This window comes from Parus major, chromosome 12, assembly GCF_001522545.3.
Source record: "Parus major isolate Abel chromosome 12, Parus_major1.1, whole genome shotgun sequence".
NCBI classification, from domain to species: Eukaryota; Metazoa; Chordata; class Aves; order Passeriformes; family Paridae; genus Parus; species Parus major.
The window spans coordinates 20,045,247-20,059,436 of NC_031781.1; the positions used below are offsets into that span (position 1 = coordinate 20,045,247).

Below are 14,190 nucleotides of genomic sequence, written 5' to 3' on the forward strand. Positions count from 1 at the left end.
CGTGCTGGGTTCCGGGGCGGCCGCTGCCTTCGCTGGGCAGGGAGAGGGCGAGGGGCGGGAGCGGGGACTGACCTGTCCTGCCCCGGGCACCCCGAGCACAGAACCCTTTATCGGCAGGGGCCGCCGCCCCGGCCCCAAAGCCGTCTGGCCCGGCTCCTCCCGCCGCCTTGGGGCCGCCCGGCACGGCACGGAGCGGGCGGCGACCCCGGGCCCCGCAGAGCCCTCCGCCATGGCCAACGTCTCCTACCACATCTCCAGCCTGCTGGAGAAGATGACCTCCACCGACAAGGACTTCAGGTGTGGCGGCGCGGCACGGGCCCTGCGGGCGGCAGCCAGCCGCGTCGGGGCCGGGAGGAGGGAGGGGGCTGCCCAGAGACGGGTCCTTCCAGGCCAGGAACGGGTGTGCAGGAGACCTGAGATTTGCTTCAGTTTTGGTTATGTCACTTACAAGGTTTCAAGTTGACTGTGTCGTAGTTGAGGGGGGAAGGTAGAAAAGCCAACGGTGCTCACCTCCCTTGCCTAGATTGGTGCTTGATGAAAGTGGAAGGGGGAATAAATCTGGGCAGCTGGAATTCAAGTTGTTATTTGTTTTGTGAATAAAGAACATCGTAGCAGAAATGCTTCTAATTTGTTTTGATAATTTGTGAGATAGTCAGGGCATTAAAAAGGTTGAGTAGACCCCCCGTGTCCCTAGGTGACGGATGCTGCACATACTGGCTCTGCTCAGGCTGCTTGGAGAACTTTTTCTGTGTGATGGGAGGATGTGCCTCCCTAACAGCACTAAGGAGCTTTTATTTCTTTGTTTATGTCAGCAGAAAAGTTGACATCTTTTTAGGGTTAGGCAGATGGCTCGGTGTATAAGGCATTCTATAAAAAGTAATTAAAACTGACATGTATGAAAGATTTCAGTACTGAGCATATTGTTTTCTCAATACCAACCTGGAAGGTAATGTTTGGGCCGGACTTGGTATTTTGAGATGTAAGAGAGGGTTTATTTAGTAATAGCCTAAAAGGAGATTGGATTTTGTAGAAGCTGCTGATATTCTCAGATGTTAAAACAGGTACTTTATAAAGAAGTCTGGGATGGAGGAGTTGTACAAACAGTTTGTTCAAAGACTTTACAGTTAACACTCCAGAGGAGATGTGCCCAATGCCTGGCACATGTCATGTCGTAGAGGTATTGCAGGGCCACTTTCCCCCAGCACATGGCCAAACATGATCTGTCATAGGACCAAGTTTCTCTTGTTCCCCTCTCACAGATGGATCTGTGTGTGGGATCCCAAGGTCCTGGGGCAGGATGGCAGTAGGCAGCGAGTCCAAAGTTGGATGTGTTGCCACAGAAGGCTCTGTTCAGCCTGTGGCCATAATTGGTCATGCTGGTTTGACACAGCTGCAGAGTGCAGCTGAAGAGCTCTTGCAGAATGAGAAAGAGATTGCACATTAACATCTTAGGGCACATCACTACCGTTTTCTCACTCTGGATTTCAGGCTGGCTATGGAACACCACAGCAGTCCCTCGTTCCTGATGGACCTCGTTGCTGCTCAGGAATGGGCTTGCAGATTGAAGCCTCAAACCATGAGGTGTACATGAGAGCTCTTATGTGCTGAATGAGTGACATCAGAGACTAATTTAAATAGGAGCTGTCATTCTGTAACAAGAGAGAAGGACTTTGAGGTTCCTGTTAAAAATCCATTCTGTCCAGGGCTAACATTGGAAAGCAGCTAACACATGATATCCACACTAAGATTTCTTAGAACCTCAGACTCCTCTACCAGCACCTTTTGCACTTTCTGTTTCTGGGAAAATAGATATTTTCCAGAATTTTTCAATATCCATTTTGTCCCTGCTAGAAAACTGTCAGTTGGGTCTTTGTTTTTCTTTCTAATGTGGAGTGATAAATACTTGATTGGTTTTGCTCACTGCAATCTAAATATAGCATAGTGCACTTCTGAGGTGTAGTTTGCATGGAGTCATGACTTTTTTTTTTCATTTTTGAAAGTGATAGGGTATGTCTATGTGTGGGGTCATACTATCAGTGGTAAGTTAGCCAGAAAGAACAGAGCTAAGTGCATTCTTAGACCCCAGACTGCTTTTCCTAGGCCAGGTGAAAAACTGGTGAAAAAACCTATCATGATTTTTATCTGGCATAGTTAACCATCTTCATTTAGTCACTGAGAAAAAATACACATGCTGAGTGCCACTTTTAGAGTTTTTGTTTACCTGACCCCAGCTAAGTAGTTATCTACTTGTAAGATAGTAATTTTCCTTTTTTCTTAGGACAGTGTTGTAAGTTACTCTTTGTTTTTATACAAGCACCAGTTGCCAAGTTCTGTCCCAGGTGATGCAAAGGTGATGCATTTATGTCTGCACTTCAGCCAATCCACTTTTTCCTTGTGTCCTTTCAGGTTTATGGCCACCAATGACCTGATGATGGAACTGCAGAAAGATTCAATAAAACTAGATGAAGACAGTGAGAAAAAAGTTGTGAAAATGCTTTTGAAATTGCTGGAGGACAAAAATGGGGAAGTACAGAACCTTGCTGTCAAGTGGTAAGAGCCTAGGCGGTAATAACCATGTTCCCTGGCACTAATAAAGCCATCACAGATGGCAGAGAGTGTGTGAGAGCAGAACCTGGCCCTTGACATCTCCCTCAAAGCTCCTTTGGAAGGGGTTTTGCCCTCTCTTGCAGGCACTGCACTTTATCTCTCTGCAGATACAAGGAGTGAGCACACAGATACCTCTCCAGCAGCAAGGGATGATTTTGGAAGTACTTCAGTGTTCCCGTTATAAAACTTACCACACAGAAGGCCAATCCCTAAGATTTTATTTCTTCAGAGAGAAGCACAATTTAAAATTTTGGTCATCAAGCTCTTGACCTCTCTCAGGCATTGAAATCCAGTGCTGAATTTCTCCATTGCTCTTTGATAGCAATGGTACTAAATATGTACCCTATGGTACCATATGTACCTTTTGGGCTTTAATTTCAGGTTTAATTTTTAATTTCAGATCCAAATCCTTCTCTTCAAGGGAGTTTTCATTAAACTTTATAATGTACTTGGATTTTTCCCTGCCTTGACTTTGAGTGCAGCCTGTGCTGTTACTTTGCCTGTGACCATGGCCATATTTCTTTAATCCAAATGAACAAAAGCAGTAGGTTCCTCTGTTAGTGAATTATCTGATAAAGGGATCCTGCTGCTGGCATGTTCTTTCCCATCTCTTTCCCCAGCATGGCTAAGTGGGTGTGTTCAGTCTAGAAATGCCATTGAATGGCTCAGTTCACCCCAGGGCTCCAAAAAGGTGGGCCATTTAAAGACAGCTTTGGGTTCCTCTATTTTTTCCTGCTGTGGATCCTCTTGATATTCCCTTCTTTTCAACCACGTGCTGCTTCTGTCACTGTTCCCTATTATCTTTGGCTCTTTCTTTTTGATTCCCACTGTCCTGACTTTTTTTGGCCCTGCTCCTGTCTCTGCCTGCTTTGGGTTGGTTTATTCTGGGCTTTAAAGCAAAACAGTTGGGCACTGAGCAGAGGACCAACTTCTCAACTTCTTTGCCTGTTTATCTCTGGTTGTATCTGCAGTACATACTCTGCAATCTTTCATCCATCCAGAGTGTGATAAAGGGGAGGCCTCAGTGTGGAACTGGGAATATTTCCTTTCTGTGCCTAAGGAGGTGCTTAGAGTGGAATGTCAGTCATTCCCAGATAGGTGGCCAGGATCTTTAAGGAGCAGTGTGAGTCTGAAGGACATGGACAGTTGCATTAGGCCTTCATCCTGACTGGCTTCTCCTCCTGCAGCCTGGGCCCACTGGTTGGCAAAGTGAAGGAGTACCAGGTGGAGACCATCGTGGACACGCTGTGTGTGAACATGCTGTCGGACAAGGAGCAGCTGCGGGATATCTCCAGCATTGGCCTCAAAACAGTTATTTCTGAGCTGCCACCAGCTGCCACAGGTACACTGTCTGTCCCCATTTGTCACTGAGGAACAGAGTCCCAGCCTTTGGCAAATGGGGGAAAAGGCAGAGTCTAAAGCCTAAAAATTACTGATTCTTTACTCACTTGCCAGAGGACAATCTGTGAAATCAGGAGGAGGAACAGTAAAGCTGAGGTACCAATGGAATGAAAGATGGAGTGAAATGAAAACTTGAGCTGTCTTTGGAGCTATGCATCAGCTTTTCAGGGGATACCTGCAGTTCCCAGTGACAGGATTGTTCTCTGCAGCCGTCTCATTATTCTGTCCTGATTAGATCTCCCAGTGGTGATTTCTTTTTTCAGTGTACAAGGGAGTGAATAGTTCCTAGCAGCAAAAAGACTCCTTGTTAGCTGACAGCAGGGAAAAATATCTCTCTCTCACAGGTTCCACCATGACAGCAAATGTGTGCAAAAAGATCACAGCCCAGCTGACAGGAGCCATTGGCAAGCAGGAGGATGTGTCTGTGCAGCTGGAAGCTCTTGACATCCTGTCAGATATGCTGAGCAGGTACGAGAGGATTTCCTTCTGGCATAGAAGGGGGCTGCAGGGATGTGTCCGCTTTTGATTTCTTTATTTCCCTAATCCTATTTCTGGGACTTAAAAACACAGGATTTGGTTGGCTGTTCCTAGGGAATATCTGGGTAGAGCAGGTCCCCAGCAGGGATGAGAGATAACATGCCGAGCCTTTCTGTGCTTGGGAATGGCAGTGCCTCTGGTGATGGATCCCACAGAAGCTTAGCTCACACAAACATGGAAGGGTGAGGGCAAAGCAAGGAGGTTTATTTTAGCCCTATGAGCCCATCCTACATGCTTTTTTTTTTCCTGGCTGGCTCTTGTTGCATAAGTCAGAGTGACAGTGTCGTATGTCATCTGCATACAGGAAATTATTAGCACACCCTTGAGTCATCCAGAAGGACACAGTCAAAAACTCCTCCATGATGGAGACAAATAAGCTCTCCCTGTGTTTACAGACCAAGTCAGTGTTCAGACCCAAATGACAAACCCAGCCTTGTCTGGCACAGCTGGGTCGATGGGGGTGCCACCACCTCCCACACGTCAGCAGCTGCGTGTGTGATTTCTGCTCCTAGCCCTTGGAAAGGCTTTCGAGTGAAAACTCCAGCTCTCCTAGGTGACACCAAAGAAAGAGATAAAGCTGTTGTAATAGATCTCTCAGGAGGGTTTAATCATCAAGAAATTCCATAGTGAATAGCTGGGGATACAGAGAAAACAGAGGGTTTTATCCCTGGGGGCTGGGGGCAGGGCAAAAGGGGATAACCAGTGAGAAACAACAACTAAACAACTAATGACTAACAACTGTGAGAGCTATTAACCAGGGCTTCTGCCCCACGGTGGCAAGCTGTATCTTAAGGGCTCTCTTCTTTCCAAGGGAGAACGGCCACATTTCTGCCAGATCCCTGGCCACTACACTTCTCCTCCCCCTTCCCACAGCTTGCATGAAGTCTCCATAGCTGAAGGATTTTTAGATTTGTACTGCCAGGAGGGCTTTTTTCTGAGCCTTTGCCTTTCTCCTTGTGCCTTGTTCTGTTCACTGCAGGTTGGGGGGAACACTCTACTCATTCCATTCCTCCATCCTGACCTGCCTGCTGCCCCAGCTGACGAGCCCCAGGCTGGCAGTACGTAAACGAGCCATCATTGCCTTGGGGCACCTGGTCTTGACCTGCAGTGGAAACATCTTCTCAGAGCTTACAGAGCATCTGCTGGCAGAGCTGAAGAGGAACGAGTCTACATCTACCACCAGGACGTACATTCAGTGTGTGGCTGGCATCAGCAGGCAGGCTGGGCACCGCATAGGTAGGATGAGCAGCTTGAAATGGTGCTGGGAAATGTACATGCATTTTAGAGCAGCTCCTCTTAGTGGTAAAAGAAAAGTACTCATTGTTCTTAATGTATTAGTGGCTTGTGATCCCCTCTGTGGTTCTGGTCTGGTTCTCTGATCTCCACCTGGAAAGAAGACACTGGCGTATCACTTTGGCTGCCCTTTGTTAGTGACTAAGATCTTCCCCTCAAGATCTTGCAGCACTTCCCTGGTTTGAATTAACACCTCTATGAACTAGGTCAGTGGATTCACCCTCTTCTAAATGACAGAGGGGATGGCCACATATTGCATTACTTGTCTGAAAGACCTGACAGAGTTGAGATTAGGTCCTAACAGATCTCTAACCATAGCTCTTACTGTGACTGAAGTGCCAACAAGGGGCTGCAGAGCAGGTTTTACTGGGCTGCTGGCTCCTTGCCCATGAGGTCTGAGGCAGGAATGGTCTGTCTGGCACAGGAAGGAAGTGGCAGGTGGCTGAGCTGTCAGCTGCCCAGGTGAGTGAAGGCTAGAATTGCTTTTCATTGCTGCTTGCTTTGTTTTTCCCAGGAGAACACCTGGAGAAGATAATTCCTCTGATTGTTCAGTACTGTAACGTGGATGATGACGAGCTTCGAGAGTATTGTTTCCAGGCCTTTGAGTCCTTTGTGAGAAGGTGTGTGCCCTTGGGGAATGCCTCTGCACCATCCAGTGCATCCATGTCCTCCTGGTGTAAATATCCATATGTTCAGCATCCTCAAGGGAGAGCCTTCCTGCAAGTATTCCTGTTGGGAAGCCAGTTGACATATGAAATGTCATCTGCACATGCAGAGTTGGACAGAAATCATGAGCTGCTTTACATCAGCATGCAAGGCTGTCCTTCTGTATTGGTTTTGCAGGAGTGGGAGTTTGCCCAGTCCTTGGAGTGTTTCTTAGCCAGAGGGAACGGCCTCACTCCTGGTTCATGAAGGGAGCTGAAGGCAGGTGAAAGGGTTGGGCAGAAGAGATGCTGAGCTGCAGCTCTCTTGTTGTTTGGTCAAACATTTACTGCTTGAAAAAGGAGCCCTGCAGAGCTGCTGAGGTGTTCTCCCAGGAAGGGAGGTTTCAACCAGGGTGTGTATGTGTGAATTGACACATATGGGTAACCAAGGCCCACCATCAAACCACAGCTGAAATGGCAACAGTAGGTTTATTTCGTTACCTTGCTAATAACACTGGGTGACAGACACATGGAGACACAGGCTCTGTTAGGTTTAGTTATCCCAGCTGAGAGAAGGGCAAGGGGGCTCACTGCCTGCCTCACTCTAACAAAAGGCTTCCTGCATGTCTGTGAGAAGAATGTATTACTCTCCACAGGAATTGTACTCCTGAAAACATGCAGAGGATGAACATTAGGTATAATAAATGGAGTTTTCCCACACTGACATCTTTAGCATTCCCAGCTGCAAGGTCACTTTGAGCAAAACTATTTCCTCCTCTTCTCCAAATCTTCTGCTTTTAACTCAGTCCTCCAAACATGGTGAAGGCAATTGATTTATTTATTTGTCCTAATAAAAATTATTGCATCCTCCCCATAGGGGAATGTGGCCTTGCTTCATGCACAGCAGGAAGGAGCATCTTTTGTTTAACTCATGTTATCGAAATGTTCTTATGGTCTGTGAAGCACTTTGTGATCCTTTTGAGAGTAACGGTATTATTTGCGTATTATTTGGATATTTAAAGCTTAGTGTCTGATTAACTCTTAAAATTTTCATTTGTGATAGGTGCCCAAAGGAAATGGACCCTCACATCTCGAGTGTGATGGGACTGTGTTTGAAGTACATTACCTTTGACCCAAACTACAATTATGATAATGAGGAGGAAGAGGAAGAGATGATGGAAACTGAAAATGGGGAGGATGAAGAGCAAGGTGCCTGCTTGTGAGGATGGCTGTGCTCAGCAGAACACGGGGTTAACATTTTTCCCGTTCCTGCTTTCTCCTCCTGGAGAGGGCAGCTCTGAGGATCAAGTGATCCTTTAGCTCCAGTTTTCTCATAATGCTGCACCTTGTTTCCCCTTGTGTTGTTTCTAGAAAGCGATGATGAGTACAGTGACGATGACGACATCAGCTGGAAGGTCCGCAGGGCTGCGGCCAAGTGCCTGGAGGCCATTGTCAGCAGCAGGCACGATCTCCTGCAGGACTTCTACAGAACTCTCTCCCCAGCCTTGATAAGCAGGTTCAAAGAGAGGGAGGAGAATGTCAAAGCTGACATCTTCAATGCTTACATCTCCTTGCTGAAGCAAACACTGCCTACCCAGAGCTGGCTGCACTCTTCCGATGCATCTGGCAAGGATGATGTTCCCCTGACAATGCTTCAGAACCAGGTGTGTGAGCAGGTGGCAGCTGGGTTAAATTGCAAAGCAATGAGAAGTTTGTACCTTGAGAATGTGGCTAGCTGAAGGAGCCCTGGGGCAGGCATCTAGAGGGCCCCAGACCCGGAGGGTTGGCTGTTTACTGGCCCAGGGCAAGAGTGCTGGCACAGCACAGGAGCATGGGGTACAGCCAGCACTGCCCCTCCACCAGCCCTGGCATGTGTGCAAACTGAGGCAGGGTGGCTTCTGGGTGAAGTGTGTGGCTGGTGCCTTACTGCAGCTGTTGCTCAGGAAACTAACTGAATAAACTGTGGTAGAAATGTACCAGAGTGAGCCTCTGAGAGCAGCTGGGATGGCTGAGGCGTGCCCTTCTCATTTGCTTGTGCAAACTGCAGGTTCCCAACATCATCAAGGCCTTGCATAAGCAGCTCAAAGAAAAGAGCATCAAATCAAGACAGGGTTGTTTCAGCCTTCTGACAGAATTGGCCAGTGTTCTTCCTGGCTGCCTGGCAGATCACATACCTGCACTTATCCCTGGTAAGCTTATCTGTGGTCTGGGGTGAAGCAGCAGGGTGGCAAAAATCTGTTCTGAACATGTGCTTCTTGCCTGTGTGTTCCAGTTTTATTCCTGTGAGTTACTGTGCTCAGCATTAGGACAAACACATGATGTTCTGCTCTGTGCTGATGTGCTGAACAGCTCCTAGATGAATTCTGGCTTCTGCACTGAAAGCCAGGATAAAAATGTCAAGTTAATTTCCTCAGTACCCTGACAAGATGCTATTGGGAGGGCCTATTCCAGCCTCCTCTGAAAGCAGCTGGAATTGTGCTGTTACCACACTGAGATCAGAAATACAAATGCCATTTCTTTCTGCAAGATGCAGCGGCATTTAAAAAAATTCTTTATATTGACTGATTCTTTAATCTGCACCACCACATTTTTCTCTAAGCTCTTTGGCCTGTGGGCTTATGAAGCATCCCACCATTGGAAGGCTCAGGTCCTGCCTTTGCTTTTGGTGTGATTGTATAGTGAGTATGAGAAAAGTCTCCTGTGATTGTCCCTGGCTGGATCCATGAACCTCCTTCTTTGGGAAAAATATGACATCATCTATTTTCTTCTGCACAGGTATTGTTTTCTCCTTGGCGGATAAATCCAGCTCCTCCAATATGCGGATTGACACGCTGTCCTTCCTCCACGTCCTTCTCTGCAACCACCAGCCAGAGGTATTTCACCCTCATGTCAAAGCCCTGCTGCCTTCTGTTGTGACCTGTATTGGAGACCCCTTTTATAAGATCACATCAGAAGCTCTGCTGGTCACTCAGCAACTTGTGAAAGTCATCAGGCCTTTGGACAAGCCTTACACCTTTGATGCCAAGCCCTATGTGAAGGATCTTTTCCCTGGTACTCTGAAGCGGCTGAAGGCAGCTGACATCGACCAGGAGGTGAAGGAACGTGCCATCTCCTGCATGGGACAAATCATTTACAACTTGGGAGACCATTTAAGCACTGACCTCCAGCCAACCTTGAAGATATTTCTGGAGAGGCTCAAAAATGAAATCACCAGACTGACAACAGTCAAGGCATTAACCTTAATTGCTAGTTCTCCACTAAAAATAGATTTGAGACCCATCCTAGGGGAAGGTCTCCCCATTCTAGCTTCCTTCTTGAGAAAGAATCAACGTGCCTTGAAACTGAGCACTCTGAATGCTCTGGACATCCTGGTGAAGAACTACAGCGACAGCCTCAAGCCTGCCATGATTGAGGCTGTGCTAACAGAGCTCCCTGTCTTAATTACTGAGAATGACATGCACGTGTCCCAGGTGACCATCATGTTCCTCACGACTTTGGCCAAGGTCTATCCATCCTGTATCTCCAAGATCAGCAGCTCTGTCCTTGCTGAAATCTTTCAGCTTGTCCACTCACCTTTGCTTCAAGGAGGGGCCCTGAATGCCATCATCGACTTCTTCCAGGCACTGGTGCTGACAAAGACGGCTACCGTGGCTTACGCGGAGCTGATGAAGCAGCTGACAGCGCCCGTTTACTCCTCGGCTTCGGCCGGGGCCTCGCTGCCGTTGCACAGGCAGGTGTATCACTCCGTTGCAAAGTGTGTGGCAGCCCTGTCCTCAGCCTGCCCGAAGGAAGCCCCTGCGACAGTGAACCAGTTTGTCCAGGATGTGAAAAGTCCCAAGTCCAGCCCTGCTGTTCAAGTGCTGGCTTTCCTCTTCCTGGCAGAGGTGGGCCGCAGCACGAACCTCAGTGGCCAGAGGGAGCTCAGAACCGTCATCCTGGACGCCTTCGCGTCCCCCAGCGAGGAGGTGAAATCCGCCGCCTCCTACGCGCTGGGGAACGTCAGCGCTGGCAACCTGAAGGAGTACCTGCCCTTCATGCTGAAGGAGATCGGCAGCCAGCCCAAGCGACAGTACCTGCTGCTGCACTCCCTGAAGGAAGTCATCAGCTCCTCCCCAGCTGACAGCCTCACACCTTACGTGGAGGATATCTGGGCTCTGCTCTTCAAGCACTGTGAGTGCACAGAGGAAGGGACACGCAACGTGGTGGCAGAATGCCTGGGGAAGCTGACTTTGGTGAACCCTGCTGAGCTGCTGCCCCGGCTGAGGAAACAGCTGTCAGCAGGTAATGGGTAGGGCAATGGCCAGAGCGAATTTCCTTTTGATGGAAATTCGTTTTGTAAACTGCTTGTGGGTACAACAGGGAGCAAAGCCAGTTGAGAGGAGAGCAGGTAACAAGATGGATCTCTCTGCAAGGGGGATCAGAGGAGCACTGGTCCCCAAAAGAGCAGGAGGGTGCTGGGAACAGGGACTACACAAGGAGATGGTGCAGGAGCAGATTCAAACACAGAGTTGATAAGAAGAATCCTCTACTCCCTTATCTCTGTAACACGTGTAGCAGGACCAAGGGCAGAATATGTACTGGAGAGTTACAGCAGTGATTTTCTTTCTTGATTTTTCACTGTTTTTCTTCCCTTCTTCACTGCAGGCTCCCCACATGCCCGGAGCACTGTGGTCACTGCCATCAAATTCACGATTACAGACCATCCTCAGCCCATTGATGCTCTCCTGAAAGGCTGCATAGGTAGGCTGGTTTGGACAGGGGTGGGAGCTGGGGGCATGAGAGGTTGGGTGTTGTTAGCTCAGGGATTTTCCACTTCCCTATGAACCTCATCAAGTCCAGTTAGTTTTTATCAGTGTTTCTCAGCTTTTGGGATTAAACAGAAACACTGTACTGTGAGTCCTTGCTAAATGCATTGATGCCTCGCTCTTGGCCATGTTCCATTGTTTTTAAGTTCTTTCTGCATTTAAACTCAGAATTCCCCACAAAAAGGATCTTCAAAAGTATAGCCTACATGAGTGTTTGATGTCCAGGGAGCCCACACATGATCTGCTGTATAAAACTGGCCCTTCTGTTTCAGAGAACTTTGATCAGATGGGACTTAAGCAAGAAAAATCCCCCACAACTTCCTTGAATAACAAAGCTTCTGATTTGACTTTAGGGTGAGGTAGCTAGAGTCACACTGTTTTTATGCCCAAATGCAGGATAGTCATGTTTCTTTACTGTATCCCAAATGGAGGGAGAGAAAGCATCTTAAATGGTTCTGACAGACTGTGCCACTAGTTATTTTGCCATAAATGCTCTCATAACCAGCCTCCTTGAAATACACCCCAATATACTTTTAAAATACTGCAAAAATGTTGCAGCCTATTGGCTGCAGGATTGACTGATGTGTTCTTATTTTACAGGTGACTTCTTAAAAACTCTGCAAGATCCAGACCTGAACGTTCGCCGTGTGGCTTTAGCCCTGTTTAATTCTGCTGCTCACAACAAGCCTTCTTTAATCCGGGATTTACTGAACACAGTCCTACCCAGCCTGTACAATGAAACCAAAGTGCGAAGGGAGCTCATCCGGGAGGTAACTGGGCTCAGCTGGGCGCCACTCGGTGACTCACAGCAGCCTGTCATGCCCAGATGGAGCTGTTGCTCTGATCTTTGGTGACAGTTGTACTGTTTGTCGTGGTTCAGGTAGAGATGGGGCCATTCAAGCACACAGTGGACGACGGCCTTGATGTGAGGAAAGCTGCTTTCGAGTGCATGTACACCCTGCTGGAAAGCTGCCTGGACCGGCTGGACATCTATGACTACCTGAACCACGTGGAGGATGGGCTGAAAGATCATTATGACATTCGGGTAGGTGCTGTGCCCTGACTGATGTCATTTTCTCTGTGGGGCCTGGGCTGCCATCAGGTTGTGTATGCCCACAGCCCCAGGCTGCCGCAGAGTCCCCAGGGCTGTCAGACCTTTGCAGAGTTGCAGCACTGCACACACCTGGGCCAGCTGCAGCTCCAGCCCCCTGGCTCCCAGGGGTGCATTTCCAGCTCTTAGCAGAGCCCCATGCACAAATGCAGAGGAACTCACGATACAGCCAGGCCTGTCAGCAGAGTTGGGTAGCACAGAGAGCCAACAGCAGTGTATCTCCCCTCCTGGCAGATGCTGACGTTCATCATGCTGGCACGGCTCTCGGTGCTCTGCCCCAGCGCTGTGCTGCAGCGGCTCGAGCGGCTGATCGAGCCCCTCCGGGCAACCTGCTCCACAAAGGTAAGAGCAGGACCGTGCAAGGGCCCGGGCTGGGGCTCTGCTCCTGGCCTTCTCCCTCAGTGCTGCTGAGCCACCTACTTCCCTCACTTCCCCAGCTGGTCTTTGTTACTGTGTTACTTCTGTGCCTGTACTGGGCTTTTCTAAATGCCAACTGGAAACGGGGTTTTGGATTTGCAGGTGAAAGCCGGTTCGGTGAAGCAGGAGTTTGAGAAGCAGGATGAGCTGAAGCGTTCAGCCATGCGGGCAGTGGCTGCTCTCCTGACCATCCCTGAGGTGGAGAAAAGCCCAGCAATGGCTGAGTTTTCATCCCAGATCAGATCCAGTCCTGAAATGGCATCACTTTTTGAGAGCATTCAGAAAGATTCTGCTTCCCTCCCCTCCTCAGAGTCAATGGATGTGAGCTAAGATGTTTTTCCCCACTACCCCGCTGCCCCTGGGATGCCACAGCCAAGTCCAAGTCCCTGGGCAGCCACAGGAGAAACTGGGGATGGTGTGAAATGTGACAGCTGGACATGACTGGCCTGATCCAGCAGCACTCCTATCAGACACCTCAGAATTGGAATGAGACCTGAGGTCAGGAATACAGCCTCATGTAGGAGAGGGGCTGGAAGATGATTATTCGATTTTTTTAGTCAGTCAGTTTTAAGGAGTGCACAAAACAATTGCAGTTGTGGTCACATGAACAATGGAAATTACTTCCTCAAATTCTCCTTACCACAGTACAAAGGCTTTTCAATCACTGCACATGCACTTTCTACCTTAAACTGCCCAAGAATGTATTTAGTGTTTAACTAAAAAACATGGCTAAAAACTGGAAGCCATGTCTTTATTAATGGGTTCATCCCACGGGCCTTTTGGGAAAAACTTGCACGTGCCAAGCTGCAGAGGCTGCACAGGGCTGGGGGGTTACCTGACACCCCCAGCCTCCTCCTGGGGCTTCAGTTTGGCATTTGGGCAATAGGAAGCTTTGTTGCTTGGCTTTCCTATTTATAGTTTTGACTGCAAAATACCTCAACCGTCTTCCCCAAGGGATGATTAGTGACTGTTTCAGTGACAAATCCTGCTTAAAGCTTTGCTTTGCACTAACACTGGTTTCTCTCTCCCCTTGGAGCACCTTGGTGTCAGTGTCACCAGTCATAAGGGTCTATTGGTCCTGGTCACACACCAGCAGCAGCACCAGTGGTCAGTGTCAGGAGCCAGGGGTGCAAGCACAGCCCATAGTGGCTGCTGTGCTCAAATCCTGCTTTGTGCAAGAGAAAATGCCTTAAGAGACAAAGGTTCTGACAGCTAACTGGAGAATGAGGCCATCATGACACACTGCTCTAGCCATGAACTGCTCTGTGCTTTCTTTTCTCTTTTGACAGAGTGGTTGATGTGAATAGTATTTATAGTGCTGTGTGAAAGGATATCTGTTGTCTGGGTGGTACAGAAAATAAAATACACTTGTGAA

At 48.4% G+C, this 14,190-nt stretch overlaps 1 protein-coding gene across 1 annotated transcript; it reads left to right on the forward strand.

The window, feature by feature from the left end:
• The first annotated feature begins 70 nt into the window (after positions 1-70).
• On the forward strand, positions 71-14,190 carry LOC107210250 (cullin-associated NEDD8-dissociated protein 1-like). The gene is made up of 15 exons (XM_015640793.3): positions 71-297; positions 2,407-2,550; positions 3,795-3,949; positions 4,353-4,476; positions 5,525-5,781; positions 6,353-6,458; positions 7,546-7,691; positions 7,854-8,146; positions 8,530-8,671; positions 9,258-10,763; positions 11,127-11,222; positions 11,888-12,057; positions 12,168-12,332; positions 12,633-12,740; positions 12,918-14,190. Exons 1-15 carry the CDS (start codon positions 230-232, stop codon positions 13,143-13,145), a joined length of 3,708 nt encoding a protein of 1,235 aa, XP_015496279.1. The 5' UTR covers positions 71-229; the 3' UTR covers positions 13,146-14,190.

Excerpts from the sequence above, each read along its gene's own strand:
- LOC107210250 (XM_015640793.3), top strand. The coding sequence starts at position 230 with ATGGCCAACGTCTCCTACCACATCTCCAGCCTGCTGGAGAAGATGACC. Across the intron at positions 3,950-4,352 it reads GCTGCCACCAGCTGCCACAG|GTTCCACCATGACAGCAAAT; the intron begins GTACACTGTCTG and ends TCTCTCTCACAG. Across the intron at positions 6,459-7,545 it reads TTTGAGTCCTTTGTGAGAAG|GTGCCCAAAGGAAATGGACC; the intron begins GTGTGTGCCCTT and ends CATTTGTGATAG.